The following is a 24,955-nucleotide window of genomic DNA, read 5'->3' as shown; positions in this document are numbered from 1 at the left end:
GGCGCCTGGGTGGCTCAGTTGGTTAAGCGACTGCCTTCGGCTCAGGTCATGATCCCAGGGTCCCGGGATCGAGTCCCGCATCGGGCTCCCTGCTTGGCGGGAAGCCTGCTTCTCCCTCTCCCACTCCCCCTGCTTGTGTTCCCTCTCTCGCTGTGTCTCTCTCTGTCAAATAAATCAATAAAATCTTAAAAAATAAAAATTGCAAATACTCGACTTTTCAAGTGCATCTAATATTCAAATAAATGCAAAGTAAACATGAAGCAAAAATATTTTAAGCCTTAAGATTCATAAAGATTGAACGATGACTAACATTCAGAGTGGCGAGGCCATGGGATAAAGGCACTCGATTATGCTAAGTCTTATTTTTCTCATCTGCATAGGTAAATTAAGTGTTGTCCACCACATACAGCTTTGAGTGAACTGAGATGTTACTACCTTGCTTATCATAGTTGCAAGTTTAAAATGCACACCACATTTAATATTAGGTATTTGATGTGTTTTTGGGGAGGCAGGATTCAGACTAGAGCATATAAATCAGTAAAATCCTGCAATTATCCGATTTAAACTTTTCATCTCTTTGAGCCAGCAATTAATTTCAAGAATTGATTCAGTAGAAATTTATTTTTTTGAGACCATGTACAAGGGTAATTATAGCATCAATTTTGACAATTTTAAAGAAATAAACACTCTTGTGCTTGTTACATGAATGTACTACTCTTGGGTCTCTATATTTTTTGAAGATTTTATTTATTCATTTGTCAGGGAGAGACACAGCGAGAGAGGGAACACAAGCAGGGGGAGTGGGAGAGGGAGAAGCAGGCTTCCCACCGAGCAGGGATCCGATGCGGGGCTCGATCCCAGGACCCTGGGATCATGACCTGAGCCGAAGGCAGACGCTTAACGACTGAGCCACCCAGGAGCCCCTATATGTTCACTTTTGGATAGCATCCCTTCCTAGTGAAGCTGACCAATGTGTCCAATAGGACAAATAACAAACAGGATAGAACTAGACTTGCTCAGTAAGGTAGGGTCTGTCTCTTGGAGCTCTTCTAACACATTAGAATAGAGCCCAGGCTAGCCTCTTGCAGTATGAGAGCCTGTGAAAGACCCCATCAATTCCAGTGGAGGCTTAGAGGTGTAGCCATCTAGTTCACGCAGCCTCTGTCCAGACAGACATTAACTTTTAGGAAAGCAATTTTGTAATGCAAAGGTAACTAATACCAATATGAATGTACATCAGTAGGTGATCTGTTAAATAAATAATAAATGAACATGCATACAGACATAAAAAGAATGAAGGACACTGTAAATTTGGTACAGCCACTATGGAAAACAGTGTGACATTTCCTCAAAAAATTAAAAATAAAACCACCATATGATCCACTAATTCTACTTGAACTTATCCAAAGGAAATGAAATCACTGTCTTAAAAAGACAGTTGCCCTCCCATGCTCATTGCAGCATTATTTACAATAGCCATGGCATCGAAACCAAAGTGTCCTCCTATACAAAATGAATGGATAAAGAAAATGTACACACAATTGAATATTATTCAGCCATAAAAAAGAAAATCCTGCTATTTATGACTCATGAATAGACCGAGGGTACTATGCTAAGTGAAATAAGTCAGAGAAAAACAAATACTGTATGATCTCACTTATATGTGGAATCTAAAAGAAAAAAAAAAAAACTAAACTGAGAGAGAAAAATTGGTGGTTGTGACAGGCAGGGTTGGGGGTGGGGTGTGGATGAAATACCTTAAGATGGTCAAAATGTACAAACTTCCAGTTATAAGATAAATAAGTCTAATTATAATAGTAATAATGCTGTGTTGAACATCATTGGCCATTAGGAAAATGCAAGTTAAGCTCAAGATTGTTTACTACTATATACCTAAGAGAATAGTTAATGTAAAATATAGTGACAATACCAACTGCTGGGGAGGATGGAGAGCAACTAAATCTCTCCTATGTTGCTGGTGGAATGGCTAAAAGAAATACACAGTTGACCCTTGAGCAACATGGGTTTGAACTGCATGAGTTCACTTATATGTGGATTTTTTTAGTGTAGTACTGTAAATGTATTTTCCCTTCCTTATGATTTTGTTAGGCTTTACAATTTTTTAAAACTCCAGTATAATTAACACAGAGTATATTAATTTCAGGTGTACAATATAGTAAGTCAATAATTCTATAAATTACTTAGTGCCAATCACTTTAAGTGTACTCCTAATCCCCCTTTTTTCCACCCATTCCCCCACCCACCTCCCCTCTGGTAACCACCAGATCATTCTCTGTAGAGTCTGGGGGGACGCCTGGGTGGCTCAGTTGGTTGGGTGACTGCCTTCAGCTCGGGTCACGATCCTGGAGCCCCGGGATGGTGTCCTGCATCAGGCTCCCTGCTCAGCAGGGAGTCTGCTTCTCCCTCTGACCCTCCCCACTCTCGTGCTCTCTCTCTCATTCTCGCTCTCTTCAATAAATAAAATAAAATCTTTAAAAAGATTTTTAAAAAATCTTATTTTTAAAAAAAAAAGTAGTTTTTTTGTCTTTTTTCTTTGTTCATGTTTCTTAAATTCCACATGAGTGAAATCATATGGTATTTGTCTTCCTCAGAAGTCTTATTTTTTTTTTAAAGATTTATTTATTTGAGAGAGAGCAAGCAAGCAGGGGGAGGGGCAGAGGGAGAGAATTTTTCAAGCAGACCTGGCACTGAGCTCAGATCCTGACGCGGGGCTCAATCCCACGACCCATGAGATCATGACCTAAGCCAAAACCGAGAGTCAGACGCTTAACTGACTTAGCCACCCGGGTGCCCCAGAAGTCTGATTTTCTTTTCCCTAGCTTACTTTAAGAATATAGTACATAACACGGGCGCCTGGTGGCTCAGTTGGTTGAGCGACTGCCTTCGGCTCAGGTCATGCATGATCCTGGAGTCCCTGGATCGAGTCCCGCATCGGGCTCCCTGCTCAGCAGGGAGTCTGCTTCTCCCTCTGACCCTCCCCCCTCTCATGCTCTCTATCTCATTCTCTCTCAAATAAATAAATAAAATCTTTAAAAAAAAAAAAAAGAATATAGTATATAACACATAATCAACTGTTTATGTTATTGGTAAGGCTTCCAGGCAACAGCAGGCTATTGGTAGTTAAGTTATACGTGGATTCTCAACTGCCTGGGCGTCAGTGCCCCTAACCCCCACGTTCTTCAAGTGTCAAATGCACTGAATACCAAGTGCTAGAGAGGATACAGAACAATATTTCATACACTGCTGGTGAGAATGTAAAAGAGCACAGCCATGATGGAAGAGAGTAGTTTCTTATAAGGCTAAATACAACTTACCATACATCCCAACAATCATCCACCTGAATATTTATTGTAGAGAAATGAAAATTTATGTTCACACAAAACCCTGTATGCAGATTTCATACCATCTTTACAAAAGCTGAAATGAGGAAATCTCTTCCAAGAATGAAGGGATAAACAAACTGGTCATCCAGTATGTGTATTACTCACTAATAAAAATAACCATCCATTAACTCACATAAGTCTTCAGAGCAATTTGCCAAATGACAAAAACATGAAAAGCTTACACACTTCCTACTAATAAAAAATTATAAATTTGTATATAGTCACTAATATAACTTTTATGGAAAAAAATAGAAAATTATATAAATAAATACAACCTATATATAAAATATATAAAATCCAGTTGTAAAAATGATTTTTGTAACATTCACGAAATTATACAATTATACTGATGGAAAACAGGTAAGTGGTTGCGAGAGGTAGGTTTGGATAAAGGGAATGAGCATAAAAAGGTATAATGAGGAAATCTGTGTTGATTACAGTATTACATGATGGTTGTGGTAGTGGTTACATGAATCTATATATGTAATAAAACTTCTTAGAATCACAACATAAAAAAAAAAAAAACATGAAAATCTAATGAAATCCAAATAAGGTTAAGGGCTTAGCTAACAGTATACTACCAATGTCATTTTCCTGGATTCAGTAAGATGTGGCTTACATAAATGTTTTTACTGGGAGGCGTTAGGTAAAGGATACTAGGGAAGTCTCTGGACTATTTTGCAATTTCTTATAAGTTAAAATGATTTCAAATTAAACATTTTATAAAAATAACTTGGAAGGTGGTTTTATAAAATATTTGGTCATATTTATAAACTTAGTTAAGCAAGTACAAATACTTGTTATTTTATAAATTTAAAACATTCAGTTTCCTTTTAAACTACTTTAGTATGCTAAATTTACAATTAAGTTTAGAGCCAAAGAAAGGTAAAAAATCAATAATACAGAGTAGTCCTAGAATACTCCATAGAACACTCTGCACGGTGTATAACAATAAATATTAATCAGTGATGAGGAAAGCAGACTATACTTTTTAAAACTAAGGAATTACTGACAAGGCCACTAGAAAAGGGTTTCAAAGTATCTGAAAATGTACATCAGGTGAATTATCTGATGTATACTGAGGTCAGACTTGTAACATTTAAAAGCACTCTCACATTTACCACTTTCACAGGACTTCATAAGTTCTCTGATATTTGACTGCAGGTGCTCTACATTTAGTATGTTCATGAAGTTTTCATTTCTATATGATTTCCTGACAAAACGAGGCAGAATGTGTCACTGATATCCTGCCATATATATATATATATATCGTCCTCTTAAAGTTTTTCTCCAGTGTGGACTCTGACCCTCACTGAGGTCTTCTTTCTGGGTAAAAGCTTTCCCGTGGTCATCATAAATTTTTTAAAAAATCGTATTTCTATGAACAATAGGCTCACTGATGATTTATGATGATCTCTGATAATAAAGTCTACCTTCCCCCTGAAGGCCTTTCTAGTTTCTGCATTCACAGAATTTATCTCAGTATACACTTTTCAGAGTATAATGAAGCTAGAAAGTTTTGCTCAAGGCATTTCCACATTGAATGTATCAGAGTTTTCCCAACATGTTTTCACTGACAGAAAATATGAGGTAAGGATCACTGAAGGCACTACAACACATTCACCGTAGCCACCAGATTTACCTCCTAGACAAGTTTTTAATCTCCGCAGGACACACATCAACAGCCAGCAGTACCACGATTACATTCCAATCTGCTGGAAACACTGATGTTTAATGAAGTCTCGGTTGCCACAGAAGGCGTTTCCACAGTCATCACATTCATAGGGCTTCTGTTCTGCAGGAGTTCACTAATAAGTAATGAGCTGCGACTCTGTGTTAAAGGAATTTACAACTTGACTGAATCTACCCATTTCTCTTGTGTGCATTTTCTTATGTTTAACAAGGTTTGACAAGTGGGAGAAGGCTTTCTCACAATCGCTGCATCCATATGGTCTCTCGCCTGTATGAGTTCTTTGATGGACATTGAGTACTGACTTTGTGGTGAAGGCTTTTCCACATTCATTGCACTCATAGGGTTTCTCTCCCGTGTGAATTCTCTGATGGGTAATGAGACCGTATTTGTGAGAATAGGATTTTCCACACTCAGTACACACAAAGGGAGTCTTTCCTGTATGACATCTCTCATGTTGTATGAGGCATATCTTCTGGCTGAAGGCTTTACCACACTCATTGCATTCATAGGGTTTCTCTCCTGTGTGAGTCCGCTGATGTATAGTGAGGGTGCGCTTTGTGGTGAAGCCTTTTCCACATTCATTACATAAGTAAGATTTCTCTCCTGTGTGAGTTCGCTGATGTATAATGAGGGTGCGCTTTGTGGTGAAGCCTTTTCCACATTCACTGCACACGTAAGATTTTTCCCCAGTATGAGATCGCTGATGTACGATGAGATTACTCTTCACTGTGAAGCCTTTTCCACACTCGCTACATATATAGGGTTTCTCTCCAGTATGCGTTCGCTGATGTACAACAAGATAGCGCTTCATGGTGAAGCCTTTTCCGCATTCAGTGCATATATAGGGTTTCTCCCCTGTATGAGTTCGCTGATGCACAATGAGATTGCTCTTCACAGTGAAGCCTTTTCCACATTCACTGCACACATAAGGTTTCTCTCCACTATGAGTTCGCTGATGTGCAATCAGATAGCGTTTCATGGTGAAGCCTTTTCCACACTCACTGCATGTGTAGGATTTCTCTGCTGTTTGGGTTTGCTGAGGCAAAGTGAGACTGCTCTTCACACTAGAGCCTTTTCTGTATTCACTAGTTATACAGACTTTGTCTTGTGTATGAGTTTTCTGATGTTTAGCGAACATGGCATTTCTGGAGAAGGAATTCCCACATGGATCACACTCATGGGGTTTCTCACCTCTATGACCTCTCTCATGGTAAATAAGCCGAGACTTCCTGATGCAGGTTTTCTCACCTTCGATGCATGTGTGGGGTTTCTCTATTTTGTGAGTCCTCTGATGCTTAAAGTCTTGGAATTTAGTGCTGATATATTTTGCACTTTCAGGGAATTCAATTCCAGAATACAAATGTTCATGATTACCATGCAGAAAAGATTTTTCTTCTCCATTAAACTCAACAGCCTTCTTTGTTTCATATCCTCTCTTCTCGTTAACTAAACTCAAACTTGATTTCAAAGCTTTTCTACATAAATCAAACACATGATTTTGCGTTATGGCAAAATGTATTTTGCTCAAATGAACAGCATTTCTAAATGTACTCTGTTCCCCATATTGTTGTGTGCTCTTCAGAAATCTGTGGTTTTGAGAGTGCTCTTGCAGATGACTATCAAGCTTCCCGAATCCTAGGGAAAAAAGGGAACAACAAATTCTCTCACAAGGATGGTATAGAATAAAAGTGTTTTAAAGATGATGTGGTGGGGGTGGCTCTTTATTGTTTTGACTATATAATTTTAAAAGAAAATTATAAAGATTTAAAATGAAATAAATATCAGATCCAAGAAGAGGTAAGGAGTATATTTAGAGCTAAATACGCACAAAAGAAAAAGAGTTCTTATCTGGGGAAAGGAATATGGGGAGGAGCTGATTAGGTATCCTCAGACACCCTCACAGCTGTGACACCTTCTCTTAAAGACTAGAATAAAACTTCTTCAGCCACTCCTCTTGCTGGTACTCACTCACCCAGATGGGTTCTATTCTGTATTTCATCCTCTGTTATCCATGGTTCATCTCTGTATTCCAACTTGGACAATGCATCTGGTTTGGTAGCCTGACACCCTGTTCGTGAGAAATGACAAAAGACTTAGATGCAGTGACTTGGGGTATAGTAAGTTGAGATGGGAAAATATTACATTTTAGAGACAAAGCGATTTCTCACATGCAAAGTAGTTAAAAGTTCTCTCTCAGGATAGAAAAGATTATACCCCTTTGTTTAGGGCCAAGATAAGGGACTCCTCGGAAGACCACAGTGATTGCAAAGCTTTGATCGAGTGATAGAGGAAAAGCCAGTGACTGAGCACCTCTAAGTGACATAGAAAGCTGTCCTCACCCACTGACACCAGGTTGCTATAGTTCTCCAACATCACGTCCCGGTACAGGTCCTTCTGGGCGGGGGCCAGGAGCTGCCACTCCTCCCAGGTGAAGTCCACGGCCACATCCTCCAGTGTCAGTGATTCCTGTAATAACACGGTCCTATTTAATATGATGTGAATTACTTTTGTTAATATGGAAGAAGCATGAGGGAGGCTGTCCTAATCACCATATAGCCTCATCTATATATACTTTTTTCTTTTTTTTTTTCTCTTTTTAAAGATTTTATTTATTTAACAGAGAGGTTGAGGGAGACAGCACAAGAAGGGGGAGCGGCAGGCAGAGAGAGAGAGAGAAGCAGGCCTCCTGCCAAGCAGGGAGCCCGATGTGGGGCTCCATCCCAGGACCCGGGGATCATGACCCAAGCCGAAGGCAGACACTCAACCAACTGAGCCCCCCTCCCCAGGTACCCCTATATATATTTTCTTATACACATTTTAGTAGAAATGAGGAGCCTAGGTGGCTCCGTTGGTGACTTCCATCTTGCTAACAGAATCTGTCCTTTCATGACTTTGATGAAACAAGTGGCATGTAGGGAAGGCCCATGTAGCAAGGAACTAATAAATAAGAATCTTACATGAGCAGACAGGTAGGAACTGAGGATCTCACTTGATCAGCCCTTCTGGAAATGAATCCCACCAACAACCCAGTAAGTGAGCTTAGAAGTGCATCCTTCCCCACCCGAGCCTCCAGATCAGATGCCACCCTGGCTTACACCTTGCTTACAGGCTCATGAGTGACTGTGAAACAAAGTACCCAGCAGCGATATGACAAAAAACAAATATTTGGCTTTTGGCCCCAGTTACTACAAGGAACTCCTAAAATGCTTAGGATCTCCACAGTGATGAGTGTCTTTTGTGTGCTAATGAGATGACTGGTAACCCAAGCCCTCACACAGCCACGGGATGGGGGCTGGTCACCAGGGAAACAAAACTACATGATTACAGGGTTGGAACTTAGCCCCACCTCCTGAGTTCAATCACCAATGTTCAATGATTTAATCAATCATACCTAAGCCATGAAACCTCCATAAAGCCCCCAAAACCACAGGTTCAGCAAACTTCCAAGTTGGTGAGCACATCATGCTGCTGGAAGGGTGGCACACCCCCATACTCTGTCCTGAGAAAGGGACCGTAGAAACCATGATTTAGAGCCCATCAGTCAGTACAGGAGACCAAGACTTGAGATTGGAATCCCAAGTGGTGGCTTTCTTGCAGGTCTGCACTCTTAAACCTGTGTAATCTGATGCTAACTGCAGGTAGTCAGTGTCAGAGAGTCCAATGTCAATCTGGAGAGGTGGTGCTGAAAGAGATCACATATTTGGTGTCAGGAGGAAAAAACCTCGTTTGGTATCAAAAGTATTGTGGGTAAAAACAAGACAGACTAGGTAAGCCATGCTTGCTTGCCCGCCTGGAAGGAGTCTCCAGGTAACACAGTCGGAATTGGCTACAAATCAGAGGTTCCCACAATCTTCTCCTTGGATTCAACAACCTTCTCCTTGGATTCAGTCATTTGCTAGAACAGCTCAAAGAACTCAGAGAAACACTTACTTACATTTACTGGTTTATTATATAGTAAAGGACATTATAAAGGATACAAATGAACCAGATGAAGAGGTACCTCGTGCAAGGTCTGGAAGGTCCTGAACCCACAAGCTTCTGTCCCTGTGGAGTTGGGGTATGCTACACCCTCCGAGCATGTAGATGTGTTCACCAATCCAGAAACTCTCCGAACCCTGTACTTTCGGGATTTTATGGGGACTTCATTTCATGGACATGATCTAATAATCGATTACTAATTCATTATCCAGTCCTTCTCCCCACTCTGGAGGATGGGGGCAGGGCTGCAAGTTCCAAGCTTCTAATCATGACTTGATCTTTCTAGAGACCAGCCCCCACAGAAGACATCCAGGGGCCCACACCAAGAGTCACCTAATTAGAACAAAAGACGGTCCTATCACCCAGAAAATTCCAAGGGATTTAGGAGCTCTGTGACAGACACTCCTATCACCAAGGAAATTATAAGAGTTTTAGAAAACTCTGTGTCAGGAACCAGGGTAAAAGACTAAATATTAGCAGGAACCAGGGTAAAAGACTATGTATTAGGCAGATATATATGTGTATGTTATTATGCCACAACACCAACAGATAATGAATATAAGACATAAGCTTTTAAAGAAAGAACTTATGGAAGAATAGAAGAAAATATGGAATGTTTATGGCACAAGTAAAAAACAAAGAAAAGGCTAACAAATTTTAATTTGAATCAAAAATAAAACTTTTGCATGGAAAAAGATATTAAGAAAAGCGAAAAGACAAGATTCTAGAAAAATAACTGTAACATATAAAAGATCAATATATCACAAGATAAACAATTACAAATCAGTAAGACAAAAAATAATTTTTTTTTTAAAAGATTTTATTTATTTATTTGAGAGAGAGAATGAGATAGAGACAGAGAGAGCATGAGATGGGGGAGGGTCAGAGGGAGAAGCAGACTCCCTGCCAAGCAGGCAGCCCGATGTGGGACTCGATCCCGGGACTCCAGGATCATGACCTGAGCTGAAGGCAGTCGCTTAACCAACTGAGCCACTCAGGCGCCCGACAAAAAACAATTTTTAAAATGAGCCAAGAATGAAGACCACATATCACAGAAGAAATAATCCAAAAAAGCAACAAAGGGACAAGAATCTGAACCTCACAAGTGATTGGGAAAATGCAAAATAAAATAAGGCAAAAGAATATTGGTTCATACAGACCGTGGAAAATATGCAATTTGATAACATAATAACAAGTGTTGGCAAGCTGAGGAGCACTGGATGTTCTTACATAACGCTTTCTATCAACCAGGCACTCTTCTAGATGCTTTGTCTAGATTAATTCATTTTATTTTATTTTTTATTTTAAAGATTTTATTTATTTGAGAGAGAGAATGAGATTGAGAGAGCATAAGAGGGGGAGGGTCAGAGGGAGAAGCAGACTCCCTGCCGAGCAGGGAGCCCGATGCGGGACTCGATCCCAGGACTCCAGGATCATGACCTGAACCGCAATTTAGACCCTACCTTATGATGTAAGTGCCATTGTCATTAACCCCATTCTACACATGAGAAAAGGGGCGTGATGGCTAACTGAAGAATGCAGTCACATGGCTGGCAACTGGCTGCAAAACCTACACTTTTAAACATGATACCACACTGACCATGAGTTGGAACATCAAAATGTGAAATGACCACACCCCACAGTTGATTTCTCTGTAGCTACTCTGAACAAACACTGATACAATTTCATGAAAAGCCATTAACAAGGCAGTTCATTCTCATGGTTTGTAATAACAAAAATATCTAACTATTCATCAATAAGTGAATTATTTAATTATTACTCACACAACATCTGAAGTTCATCGTGTCAGGTGAAAAAGAAGAAAGTTGGCTTATAGGTACCAACAGGAAGAGAATGCCAACACACTTAAAAGAGTTTGGAGGATGTACATGAAAATAACTGTGGCTCACTCTGGAGAGGTGATTCATACATGAGTGTAAGGGTCAAGGAGTATTTTTTTTTTTTTAAAGATTTTATTTATTTATTCATGAGAGATAGAGAGAGAGGCAGAGGGAGAAGCAGGCTCCCCGCAGAGCAGGGAACCCAATGCGGGACTCGATCCCAGGACCCTGGTATCATAACCTGAGCTGAAGGCAGACGCTTAACTGACTGAGCCACCCAGGTGTCCCAAGGGTCAAGGAGTATTAAGCTGCTATCAACGAAGTCTGTACTATTTCACACTAACTCTATTAAATTCAGAGTGAACCTCTGAACATATGTGTTACTGTGTTATTTATCACTTCAAAAATCAAATATTTTGTTCCCATCAAACTCCAAAGATTTTTGTTTCTTTGTTTTTTGAGTATGACTATGAACTCATGGACTTTTTTTCTTTTTTTTTAAAGAGAGAGTGTGCGTGTGCTTGGGCCAAGGGCGGGGGAGGGTAGAAGGAGAGGGAGAGAGAGAATGTTAAGCAGGCTCCCACTCAGCACAGAGCCTGACACAGGGCTCAATCTCACAATCCTGAGATCATGACCTTAGCCAAAATCAAGAGTTGGATGCTTAACCGACTGAGCCACCCAGGCGCCCCGAACTCATGGACTTTTCCATAGCTGCACAGCTACTATGCTTCAGTCCAGTGCAGTCATCTTTCTTTTAGATGCTCAACTGGTACTAGGCCTGTGGTACTTCAACTAATAGCAAGCCTCTTATAGTTATGTGTGTTGTTTGGAGTATTGTTCCATTCATATAAAGCATGATAGATATATACATTTAGGTATGTAAATGCACAAACAGATACATATAAGAAGTATGCACTACCAGGTATTTGTTAATGCTACACCAGGGGATTAAGAGGCACTCTCTTACCATGAGTCACCTGTGTACATAAGAGAAAAAAGGTAAAAACAAAATAAAATAAAAACACAAATAGGGGGGCGCCTGGGTGGCTCAGTTGGTTAAGCGACTGCCTTCAGCTCAGGTCATGATCCCAGGGTCCTGGGATCGAGTCCCGCATCGGGCTCCCTGCTCTGCGGGGAGCCTGCTTCTCCCTCTGCCACTCCCCCTGCTTGTGTTTCCTCTCTCGCTGTGTCTCTCTCTGTCAAGTAAATAAATAAAATCTTAAAAAAAAAAAAAAAAAACACAAATAGGAAGGTAATTTAAACACAAGGAAAAATACCCCACTTTCTCAGATGGAGTGAAAGTTTTAAATCAAACCCCATGGATGCCAACAACCCAAACCCTTAATAGAGAAAAACACTTTCTCAACTACTACTACTGCCAAATCTGTACTCAAACACCACTTCAACTACCTGTTCATGGGGGACCATTTGAAAGTCATACAATCTTCATTTTCCTACGCCATTTCAGTGGTTTTATTCCAGACTGCCATAAAGTTGGGTCCCTGGATCACCAGACTATGGTGCCCTGAAGAACTGTACCCACTGACCTCTGCTTGACATATTCCCAGAGGAGGACCTCTGTAAGAGACAGCTATAGAAATCTGCTTTCCCACTTACCAGAAGGCTGCAGGTGAGAATACACCTCACTGATGCCCTCCAAGGAAATCCACCAAAGAAATTTCAGGAGACCTAAGTGGCATAAACTACTGAATCCCCCAAGAAACTGGTCTGCCTTCCCCACAGAGTCCGTGCACATCACATAGCTTTTCATGTCTCTTTGGTTATGATGTTTGTTAGAGATATCAGACTCAAAGTGACAGCTACCGAAACCCACAGGATGCACCAGTCACACACTGTGTTCCAATGTTAATCCTTCAGGATGACCCCTCTGAGTAATATATTCCTGATTTCACTTTGCTCTGCTTTTGAATTTAGAATCTAAGTTAATTTCTCCCCAGAATCCAATTATACTAAAAGGTTGAACTGATTTTTCTCAGGTCACCACAAATCTGTCAGAAAGCATAGGAAAAACGTAACAAACAAAAATCACCTGGGCCTTGATCATTTTCTTCCGTGCTCACAAAACAGTAACATGGATTCTTTCTTTCGTCTCTTCTGCATCTGCCACAAAGTTCTTAGAGACAGAAAGCTTGGTGTCTGCTTGAAGTTGTCCCTAGAAATAATGATATCCAAGTCCAAGTACCTTTTTTTTCTTCCTTCATTCCTTCACTTGATCACTCTTGCTCTTGGGGACCTGGGACCTGTGGGCTGAAGAGCAAACTGAATTTGAGTATACTTTTCCTCTGGGCCTAGGTGTTATCACTGCTGCTATGCACTTACCTTAGAGGACCTCAATATTTCCAACTGTTCCGAGGCTTTCACACTCTAGGGCAGTAAAGCAGGGTTCTAAATGAGTGAAAGGTATGCCTTTCCTCTGTGAAGAAGAAGTGGCATGGGTATTAAAGGGGAGGTGGGAAAGCAAAGGCAGCAGAGCATGATGCCTCAGAGGCAGGTGGATTATCAAGCACATCCATTTACGACATATGGGAGGTTCCAAAGATCTGGACATTGTGTCTTTAATTAGTAATAATCGCGCCTCGGATAAACCTCATCAGCTACAATACTGCCACTGCACAAAGCTTAGACACTGTGTCTTTAAAAAGCATGTGTGGGGTGCCTGGGTAGCTCAGTCGTTAAGCGTCTGCCTTCGGCTCAGGTCATGATCCCAGGGTCCTGGGATCAAGACCCGCATCGGGCTCCCTGCTCGGCAGGAAGCCTGCTTCTCCCTCTCCCACTCCCCCTGCTCGTGTTCCCTCTCTCACTGTGTCTCTGTCAGATAAATAAATAAAATCTTAAAAAATAAAATAAAATAAAAAGCATGTATGCTCATGCACTGCTTTGGAAGTCTTTATATGCTCCATGGGTACACACACTTCAGTGTGAAGACTAATGTACCAAGCAAATCATAAGGACTGTCTTATCCACTTGATGCACTAAATGATTAACCTTGCCCAACAGAGGTTTGGCTTTTGCCCTTAGTTTCTAGGAGGAAACGTCTAAGTTCTTGGAATACCCTGCCTGATAAAAGTGTCTCTGCTCACCTGGGAGGCTTGGGCAATGCAAGGCAGTCTATTCTAATAAAGTGATTTATGGTGAAGGGCCTTGGACCACGTGGTATCAGCCGGGCCTCTGCAGGGGCTGGAGGAGACTAAGGTCAGCCATACAGGCAGTCAGTCATGTCTGTGTTCATTAACTCCAATAAAAACTCTGGCGCCAAGGCTTATATGGGTTTTCTCTGGTTGGCAATAATGATAGAAAAGGTATACAAATGAGGAAGCTAAATTATAAATCTATATACACCTAATGGCAGAATCACAAAATACAAACAAAAACTGAATTAAAGAGAGAAATAGAAAATTCAACAATAATAGGTGAAAGTTTCAAAATCCCACTGTCAATAATTAAAAAAAAAAAAAGAAAAAAGAAAAGAAAACCAGCAGAGATACTTAGGACTTCAACACCATAATCAACTGACAGTTATTTGATGCCATACTCAACAGGAACAAAATATGCATTTTCTTCAAAGGTACATGAAACGTTCTCCAGGAAAGACCGTAATTTAAGATAGAAGACAAATGTCAATAAATTTAAAATATATTTTCCAGCCACAACAGAATTGAATTAGATATCGGCTTCAGAATGAAATTCAGGAAATACACAAATATTTGGAAATTAATTAGCACATTTCTGAGTAACCATGGATTAAAAATAAGTATTACTTAGATGAAATGGATAAACGCCTGGAAAGAGACAAATAACAAAACTGACAGAAGAACAGTTCCAAAAAACCCAAATAGACATATAAAAAGAAACTGAATTAGTAATTAAAAACTGTCTCACAGGGGCGCCTGGGTAGCTCAGTTGGTTAAGCGATCAGGTCTTGATCTCCTAGACCCACTTTGCGCTCCATGCTGGGCATGGAGCCTACTTAAGAAACAAAAAACAAAAGTCTCACAAAGAAAAGCTTAGGCCCAGATGTATTCCTTCTATGATGTCACTATCACCAAAATACCAAAGCCAAAGGCATCACAGAAGAAGAAAATTACAGACCAATCTCTTTCATGAATATAGGTGAAAAATTGTTAACATATTACCAAAACAATAAGCGAAATAAGTCAATCAGAGAAAGACAAATACAGTATGATTTCACCCATATGTGGAATTTAAGAAAACAAAATGGATGAACACATGGGGGGGGGCGCCTGGGTGGCTCAGTTGTTAAGCATCTGCCTTCGGCTCAGGTCATGATCCTGGGGTCCTGGGATCGAGCCCTGCATCGGGCTCCCAGCTCAGCGGGAAGCCTGCTTCTCCCTCTCCCACTCCCCCTGCTTGTGTTCCCTCTCTCGCTATCTCTGTCAAATAAATAAATAAAATCTTAAAAAAAAAACAACAACACATGAGAGGGCAAAAAAAAGAGAGAGGGTAACAAATCATGAGAGACTCAACTAGAGAACAGAGTTGATGGAGGGAGGTGGGTGGGGGATGGGACAGATAGGTGATGGGTATCAAGGAGGGCACTTGTTATGATGAGCACTGGGTGTTATATGTAAAGGATGAATCATTGAACTCTACTCCTGAAACCAATATTGAACTGTATGTCAACAAACTAGAATTTAAAGGGAAAAAAACACATATTAGCAAAACAAATCTAGGATAACATAAAAAAATCTAGGATTACAAACAGTGACTAAGGGGGATTTAGCCCAGGAATGCCAATTTGGTTGGCTGGGTGGCTCAGCTGGTTAAGCGTCCAACTCTTAATTTCAGCTCAGGTTGTGATCTCAGGGTTGTGAGATCAAGTCCTGCGTGGGGCTCCATGCTGGGTGTGGAGCCCGCTTAAGAGTCTCTTTCTCCCTCTCCCTTTGTCCCTCCCCCACCCCTCGCACACATGGGTGCTCTCTCTCAAAAAAAAAGATAATAAATTTCAATGTAACAGCTAGAAATATAAACTATCTCAAGAGAATGAGAAGACAAGCTACAGACTAGATAAAATATTTGCAACAGACGTATATGATAAACATCCAAAATACACAAAGAACTCTTAAAACACAGTAAGAAAAGACAACCCAATTAAAAAATGGGCAAAAGCCCCAAACTGACACCTCACCAAGGAAGATACACAGATAGCAAATAAGCATATGAAAGGCTGCTCAACATCATATATAATGAGGGAATTACAAATTAAAATACAACTATGAGATACCATTACACACCTATTAGAATAGCCAAAATTCAAAACACTGACACCACCAAATGCTGGCAAGGATGTGCAGCAAAAGGAACTCTCATTTATTGCTGGTGGGAATGCAAAATGATTCAACCACTTTAGAAGATAGTTTGGCAGCTTCTTACAAAACTAACATACTCTTACCATATGATCCAACACTTCCCTTGTTATTTGCCAAAAGGAGCTGAAACCTGATAATGGAGGTTTATAGCAGCTTTATCCATCCAGAGAATGGAATATTATTCAGCACTAAAAAGAAATGAGCTATCAAGCCATGAAAAGAAAAGGAGGAAACTTAAATGCATATTATTAAGTGAAAGAAGCCAATTGGAAAAGGCTACATATTGTAGGACTCCAACCATATGACAGTCTGGAAAAGGCAAAACTAAGGAGACAGAAAAAAGATCAGTGGTAGCTAGGAGTTGGGGAGAGGAAAGATAAATAGGCAGAAACCAGAGGAGTTTTAGAACAGTGAAACCAACCTGTAACATACTAAATGAGGACACATATCATTATACATTGTCAAAACCCACAGAATGAACAATACCAAGAGAGAACCCTACACCAATGTAAGTTATACACTTTGGGTGATAACATGTCGATATGGTAATTGTAACAAACACACCACTCTGGTGCAGGATGTTGACAGTGAGGAAGGTTGCATGTGTAGGGGAGTAGGGTATACACAAGCAGTCTCTGCACACTTCCCGCTCAATGTTGCTGGGAATTTAAAACTGCTCTAAAAAACAAAGTCATCATCTACATCTACATCTATACACACATACATATACACACACTATTTTGCAGAAAACATAGGAGACATTTCTCATGACTGTGGCTTAGGCAAAGAATTCTTAGACATGTCACTAAACCAGTGAACCATAAAAGAACTGATAATTGGACTTGTACTAAATTTTGCACATCAAAAGACTTTATAAAGCAAAAGGAAAAAGTAAGCTATATTTGGGGAGAAAATATTTGCAAATCATATATCTGATAAAGGACTACTATGTAGAATATACAAATAACGTAAAAAACTTAATAATTTGGAAGGCAAACAACTCACTTAGAGAATGAGAAAAGACTTAAATAGACATTACACTACAGAAGACATATTAATGTCTATTATAGCACATGAAAAGATGATCAACATTATTTGTCACTGGGGAAATTAAGATGATGATGAAATTCTACTATACACCAACAAGAATGACTATAATCAAAAAGACTAATAATTCCAAATGTTGATGAGAATGTGGAGAAACTGAAACTCTCATACACTGATGGCAGAAATGTAAACTCGTACACGCACTTTGAAAACTTTGTAAAACGTTAAACATATACTTGCCCTACGAGCCAACCATTCTGCTCAGGGGAACTTAACAAAGAGAAATGAACATTTCCAGTTTGTACCTGAATGTATAGAGCAATTCTCATAATAGTCTCAAACTGAAAACAATTCCAACAACTGTGACTTGATAAATAAAAGGCATAATATACATCCAATGGATCATTCAGGAATAATGCCGAAGAGAAGAGAATATTTCCCAACTCACTCTATTAGGCCATTTAGTTTTTAAAAATACAATTTACAATACTATCAAAACATGTGAAATACTACTGGACCACTTTCTTACACCATACACAAAAATAAATTCAAAATGGATGAAAGACCTAAATGTGAGACAAGAAACCATCAAAATCCTAGAGAAGAACACAGGCAGCGACCTCTTTGACATTGGCCGTAGCAACTTACTAGACATGTCTCTGGAGGCAAGGGAAACAAAAGCAAAAATGACTATTGGGACTTCATCAAGATAAAAAGGTTCTACCATTGGGACGCCTGGGTGGCTCAGTCGTTAAGTGTCTGCCTTCGGCTCAGGTCATGATCCCAGGGTCCTGGGATCGAGTCCCACATCAGGCTCCGTGCTCAGTGAGGAGCCTGCTTCTCCCTCTCCCTCTGCTGCTCCCCCTGCTTGTGCTCTCTCTGACAAATAAATAAAAATCTTAAAATAAAAGAAAAAAAAAAGGTTCTACCAAGGGGCGCCTGGGTGGCTCAGTCGTTAAGCGTCTGCCTTCGGCTCAGGTCATGATCCCAGGGTCCTGAGATCGAGTTCCACATCAGGCTCCCTGCTCAGCGAGAGTGTGCTTCTCCCTCTCCCACTCCCCCCGCTTGTGTTCCTGTTCTCACTCTCTCTGTCAAATAAATAAATAAAATCTTAAAAAAAAAAAAAATAGGTTCTATCCAGCAAAGGAAACAATCAACAAAAACTAAAAAGCAGCCTATGGAATGGGAGAAGATATCTGCAAATGACATATCTGATAAAGGGTTAGTATCCAAAATCTATAAAGAACTTATCAAACTCAACACCCAAAAAAACAAATAATCCGGTTAAGAAATGGGCAGAAGAGGGGAGGGTATGTGCTATGGTGAGCGTTGTGAATTGTGTAAGACTGATCAATCACAGACCTGTACCCCTGAAACAAATAATACATCATATGTTAATTTTAAAAAATAAATTAATGAAAAACTTAATTAAAAAAATTTTTTTAATTAAAAAAAAATGGGCAGAAGACATGAATAGACATTTTTCCAAAGAAGACCTACAAATGACTAACAGACACATGAAAGGATGCTCAATATCATTATCAGGGAAATACAAATCAAAACTACAATGACAGGGGCGCCTGGGTGGCTCAGTTGGTTAAGTGACTGCCTTCGGCTCAGGTCATGATCCTGGAGTCCCGGGATCGAGTCCCGCATCGGGCTCCCTGCTCAGCAGCGAGTCTGCTTCTCCCTCTGACCCTCCCCCCTCTCATGTACTCTCTCTCTCTCTCATTCTCGCTCTCTCAAATAAATAAATAAATCTTTAAAAAAAAAAAACAAACTACAATGACATATTACCTCATACCCGTCAGAATGGCTAAAATTAACAACACAGGAAACAACACATTTTGGCAAGGAGGCGGAGAAAGGGGAACTCTCTTACACTGTTCGTGGGAATGCAAATTGGTGCAGCCACTCTGGAGAACAGTTTGGAGGTTCCTCAAAAAATCAAAAATAGAACCACCCTACAACCCAGCAATTGCACTATTAGGTATTTACCCAAAGGATACAAAATTACTGATTCAAGGGACACATGCACCCCAATATTAACAGCAGTGTTATCAACAATAGCCAAATTATGGAAAGAGCCCAAATGTCCATCGACTGATGAATGGATAAAGATGTGGTGTGGAGTATTACTCAGCCATCAAAAAGAATGAAATCCTGCTTTTTGCAATGATGTGGATGGAGCTAGAGTATATTATGCTAACTGAAACAAGTCAGAGGAAGACAAATACTGTATGGTTTCACTCATGTGTAATTTAAGAAACAAAACAGATGAACACAGGAGAAGGGAGGGGAAGAGAGGGAGGCAAACCCTAAGAGACTCTTTTAACTATAGAGAATAGGGGTGCCTGGGTGGCTCAGTCGTTAAGCGTCTGCCTTTGGCTCAGGTCATGATCCCAGGGTCCTGGGATCGGGCCCAACATTGGGCTCCCTGCTCGGCGGGAAGCCTGCTTCTCCTTCTCCCACTCCCCCTGCTTGTGTTCGCTCTCTCGCTGTCTGTCAAAACAAATAAATAAAATCTTAAAAACAAAACAAAACAGAACTATAGAGAACAAACTGAAGGTTGATGGAAGGGGGTAAGTGGGGGATGGGCTCAATGAATGACTGGTATTGAGGGCACTTGTGATTAGCACTAGATGTTAATATATTATATAAGTGATGAATCACTAAATTCTACTCCTGCAACCAATATTACACTATATGTTAACTAACCAGATTTTAAATAAAAACTTGAAACAAAAAAATAAATAAGTAAATAAAATGATGATAAAAGAAAAGGTGAAAATGACTTTAAAAATGTGAAATACTTATGGAAAAAGATTACCAAAAATTTAAAACACCTTTTGAAAACTGTATCACAGAAATTTTTTAAGACTTAAATAAATGGAAAGATACACTTTGTCCATGTCAGAAAATGGACCATTTTTTGAAATGAACCAAATAGACCATTCTCCAGATTTGGTCTAGAGTCACAAATCTCAATCATAATTCCAGGAGGCTTTTCTGTATAAACTGACAACCTGATTCTTAAATTCACATAGAAATGCAAAAGGTCTAGAAAAACTAAAACAACTGTAAAAAAGAACAAGGCTGGGGTGCATGAGTGGCTCAGTTGGTTGACCATCCAACTCTTGGGTTTCGGCTCAGGTCGTGAACTCGGGGTCCTGGGATTGAACCCGGTGTCTCGTTCCACACTCAGCTTGGAGTCAGCTTGAGATATTCTCTCTTCCTCTCCTTTTGCCCCTCCCCCTGCTCTCTAAAATAAATATATAAATAAAATCTTAAGAGAAAAAAAAAAGAACAGGGTTGGTGAGTTTGCACTACCTGATTATAAGAATTTTTATCAAAACCGAGTAATCAAGACAGGGTAGTATTCGTGTCAGAATAGACATTTTTTATTTTTATTTTTATTTTTTAATTTTTTTGGGAATATTTTTAAAATAGAAGAAATGGGGGCACCTGGGTGGCTCAGTTGGTTAAGCGACTGCCTTCAGCTCAGGTCATGATCCTGGAGTCCCGGGATCGAGTCCCACATCAGGCTCCCTGCTCGGCAGGGAGTCTGCTTCTCCCTCTGACCCTCCCCACTCTCATGCTCTCTCTATCTCATTCTCTCTCTCAAATAAATAAATAAAATCTAAAAAAAAAGAAAAGTTCATGTCCTGTACTTCATAAAAACTAAATCCTTCTGCTCTTCAAAACACATCGTTAAGAGAATGTTGAAAGGCAAGCCAAAGACTGGGAGAAAATCTTTGCAAAGCATATAACTGGTAAAGGAAAGTCTTGTATCCAGAATGTATAATGAATTCTCAAAAATTAACAAGAAAAGACAACAGAAAAGCATAAAAGACTTGGACAATTACTTCACCAAGGAAGATATATGGATGGCAAATAAGCACATGACAAGATATTTAACATCATTAGCCATAATTAGGTAAATACAAATTAAAACCACAAGGTACTGCTCCACACCCATTAGAATACCTAAAATCAAAAAGAATGACAATACAAAGTGTTGGCAAAAACATGGAGACACAGAACAATTATCCGCTTCTCTTGTGACTACAGAGTGCAGCCACCTGGGGAAACAGTTCAGCAGTTTCTAAAGAAGTTAAACATAACACCTACCATATGATTTAGCCATTCAACTCCTAGAGATTTACCCAAGAGAAAGAAAAACATAAACATAAATATAGACTTGAACATGAGTGGGGTTTTTTTTGAGAGCTTTATTTGTAAGAGCTAAAAATTGGAAAAACAATTGCCTGTTAACAGGTGAATTAATAAACTCTACAGAATGAACTGATAAGCCCACATGGAATACAAAGCAACAAAAAGAAGAAAAAGGAACTACTGATACACACAAGAATGTTATCTTGAAATACTAATGCTGAATCAAATTGTAATAAAAACGAGTATATCCTCTGAGAGTCCATTTCAATAAAACTTAAATACATAAACTAACCTACAGGACAGTGGTTGCTTGGGGAGGGAAGGGGAAATATGAGAGGGATGGATTAAAAACGGGCACAAAGAAAATTCAGTGGTGAGGGGTATGTTCATGATTTTCATGGTGGTGACACTTTCATGAGTACATATGTCAAATTTACCAATTGGTATGATTGATTTAAATATCTGTAGCTTATTGTGTGTCAATTTTACCTCGATAAATCACTTGGAAAAAAGGGGAAAACCTAGTGATAATTATAATGTAGCCCAAAATATAATGCTAATGAAAAAAGGCAACAACAAAAGACTATATATATGATTCTGTTTATATGAAATGCCTAGAAACTGCAAATTAATAGATTCTAGAAGATAATCAGGGTGGTGTGTGGCTGGGGGTAGGAGTGGACACTGAGTGCACAGAGGGCCAAGAAAACTTTTCCAGGTGATGGAAATCTTTTAAACTTGGATTGTCTTGAAACTGGATTGTACTCATGGTTGCACAATTCTAGAAACTCAGTTAAAAATCACTGAAATGGGGGCGCCTGGGTGGCTCAGTCGTTAAGCGTCTGCCTTCAGCTCAGGTCATGATCCCAGGGTCCTGGGATCGAGCCCCCCATCGGGCTCCCTGCTTGGCGGGAAGCCTGCTTCTCCCTCTCCCACTCCCCCTGCTTGTGTTCCCTCTCTCGCTGTGTCTCTCTCTGTCAAAGAAATAAATAAAATCTTAAAAAAAAAAAAAATCACTGAAATGTAGGGATGCCTGAGTGGCTCAGTAGGTTAAACATCTGCCTTTGGCTCAGATCATGATCCCAGGGTCCTGGGATCGAGCCCCGCATCGTGCTCCCTGCTCAGCGGGGAGCCTGCTTCCCCCTCTGCCTGCAGCTCCTGGATTGTGCTCTCTCTCACACAAATATATAAATAAATAAATAAATAAATAAATAAATAAATAAATAAATAAATAAACAAATAAAATCTTTTTAAAAAATCACTGACATGTAAATACTTACACCTGGTGAATTTTTATGGTATGTAAATTAAACCTCAGTAAAACTAAAATTATAATTGAATATTTTATTATTACTTAAATTAATATGTTTGACTCAGACACCATGGTCTGGTTCACCAACCTGTATTGGTATTTATTGCAATGATTAAAAATGTATAAATATCATCTCCTATGCAAATATGTTGAGGATGAGAAATTACATGACACAATTAATTTTTCCTTATGTTTATACAGATGATCCTAAACGTGGGGGGGGGAAAAAAAGGTTCTCACTATGGAACAGAATGTAGAGTAAAGGAGATGCATTCACTTATAATGACCCTAAAAGGAAATATCCAAAAGTATAGTAAACTTGAAGGCAATCAAAACAAAAGCTACATCTTTAATAGTCAATATATCACCAGCTCACTCCGAACACACTTAATTTTGTGGGGACAGTGAGAAGAGTGGTGATGCTGGGAGACAAAGTTTTCAGTACGGTCCGTGAGGACGGACTGGAAGGAGCGAACTGCGTTTGGATTAACTGGATTAAATGCAAGCGCCTGCCTTCGGCTCGGGTCATGGTCCCGGGGTCCTGGGATTGAGCCCCGCGTCGGGCTCCCTGCTTGGCAGAGAGCCTGCTTCTCCCTCCCCCACTCCCCCTGCTTGTGTTCCCTCTCTCGCGCTGTCTCTGTCAAATAAATAAATAAATCTAAAAAAAAAACAACACTGGATTAAATGCAGCCTTTAGGTCTGTTCCCGGCATTCAAGGTTTGAGCCTGAACCTCCCGATTTTCTAGGGGCCCTGGACCTCCTCGCACACTGACAGCACCCACCAGGCGTCTCCGGGAGTGAGCCCTCTATTAACGCCACACTAACCCACAAACAAGCCCCAACAACCAACAGGGACGTCTCCAACCCACGGAAGCCGGACGAGACGGGCGCTCACGGGTATACCTTCCACCCCACTTCTCAACCGCCGGGTCCCACAGGCCGAGCGACCCACGTGGACCTCACCCCCTAACAGAGTCGGCCTCTCGGTCGAGATTTCTTCAGACTCGAAATCACTGACTCCCAGGGGCCCCCCTCCCCTCAGATTCCTCAGGGACTGAATCCGAATAAAATCCCAACTGCGGTTCTTCACACAGGCTCCCGTTTCACGGGCCCCACAGGCCGAGAGCTAAACCGAGAACCCGACTCACCCGAACCCGAACCTCTGCAGACGCCGCTGGCAGCGACGCAAAGCCACCCATTTCCGGAGCCACTTCTCTCGGAGCGCCCCTCCTCGCGGTACCTAGCGTCTCGGAACCGCCCGGCCAGCGACTCCCGCGAGGACCTGGGAGCGTTACGGGATTTCGGAGCTCGGGCGGCGGGCTCCGCTCTACGACCCGACGGCCACGCCCACCCCGGCCGTTCTGATGGGAGGGGCCGTCCTGGCTGTGTGGGGAGGTCGGACCCGGTACTGGCCACCTCAGTGTTGCGAGGGGTGGTCAACAAAGCCGTGCCACCTGGGCGGGACTTCAGCGGTCGGTGTCTACCTAAGGCCACCGAGCACATTTATCCGCCGAGGGAAGAGAGGTGGCGACGCCCTCTGTGCCCTGCCGAGCGCAGACGTCAGGCTGGAGCACCGTGGGCGCGGCCATCTTAGAGGAGGGCAGGTGTCCGTACGGCTGGGATGGGCTCAGGCCAAGGCCGGCTTGGGGAAAGAAGAAGCGGAGACGTCGCTGCAGAGGCAGCGGTCACAGAGTGGACAGGAGCAGTGGTCGCCTAACGCCTTAGGTTTAGGGAGAGGGTGGCTGTGTGTGGAGTGGGTAAGGCCCCTGTCGTTTAGAAGGAAGACCGCCAGGGCGCCTGGGTGGCTCAGTCGGTTGAGCGACTGCCTTCGGCTCGGGTCGTGATCCTGGAGTCCCGGGATCGAGTCCCGCATCGGGCTCCCTGCTCGGCGGGGGGTCTGCTTCTCCCTCTGACCCTCCCCCCTCTCCTGCTCTCTCTCTCTCAAATAAATAAAATCATGGGGCACCTGGGTGGCTCAGTTGGTTGAGCGACTGCCTTCGGCTCAGGTCATGATCCTGGAGTCCCGGGATCGAGCCCCGCATCGGGCTCCCTGCTCGGCAGGGAGTCTGCTTCTCCCTCTGACCCTCCCCCCTCTCATGCTCTCTGTCTCTCATTCTCTCTCTCAAAATAAATAAATAAAATAAAATAAAATAGAA

General features: G+C 41.1%; 1 protein-coding gene, 1 long non-coding RNA gene and 1 pseudogene across 2 annotated transcripts; all 3 read right to left on the bottom strand.

Moving 5' to 3' along the window:
* Positions 1-5,041: 5,041 nt before the first annotated feature.
* On the bottom strand, positions 5,042-7,638 carry LOC117998375 (zinc finger protein 614-like). Its single transcript, XM_034987153.1, has 3 exons — positions 7,437-7,638; positions 7,070-7,165; positions 5,042-6,732 (listed from the first exon to the last, which is right to left on the bottom strand). Exons 1-3 carry the CDS (start codon positions 7,468-7,470, stop codon positions 5,213-5,215), a joined length of 1,650 nt encoding a protein of 549 aa, XP_034843044.1. The 5' UTR covers positions 7,471-7,638; the 3' UTR covers positions 5,042-5,212.
* A 5,280-nt stretch (positions 7,639-12,918) lies between these two features.
* Positions 12,919-24,654, bottom strand: LOC117998378. The gene is made up of 2 exons (XR_004675974.1): positions 23,948-24,654; positions 12,919-13,184 (listed from the first exon to the last, which is right to left on the bottom strand). It is a non-coding gene; the product is annotated as an uncharacterized LOC117998378 (long non-coding RNA).
* LOC117998381 lies at positions 13,445-13,557 on the bottom strand (annotated as a pseudogene).
* Positions 24,655-24,955: the final 301 nt, after the last annotated feature.

The sequence above is a fragment of the Mirounga leonina genome, unplaced genomic scaffold (genome assembly GCF_011800145.1).
Source record: "Mirounga leonina isolate KUSES-001 unplaced genomic scaffold, KU_Mleo_1.0 Mir_376, whole genome shotgun sequence".
NCBI classification, from domain to species: Eukaryota; Metazoa; Chordata; class Mammalia; order Carnivora; family Phocidae; genus Mirounga; species Mirounga leonina.
The sequence above is the reverse complement of the archived record's forward strand: the minus strand, read 5'-3'. Positions and strand labels throughout refer to the sequence as shown.

What these genes read in the sequence shown, in the direction of transcription:
- LOC117998375 (XM_034987153.1), bottom strand. Translation starts at nt 7,470, where the DNA reads ATGTTGGAGAACTATAGCAACCTGGTGTCAGTGG. An exon ending in TAGCAACCTGGTGTCAGTGG is followed by an intron (nt 7,166 to 7,436) that starts GTGAGGACAGCT and finishes TCTCACGAACAG; the next exon opens with GGTGTCAGGCTACCAAACCA. An exon ending in ACAGAATAGAACCCATCTGG is followed by an intron (nt 6,733 to 7,069) that starts GTGAGTGAGTAC and finishes TTTTTTCCCTAG; the next exon opens with GATTCGGGAAGCTTGATAGT.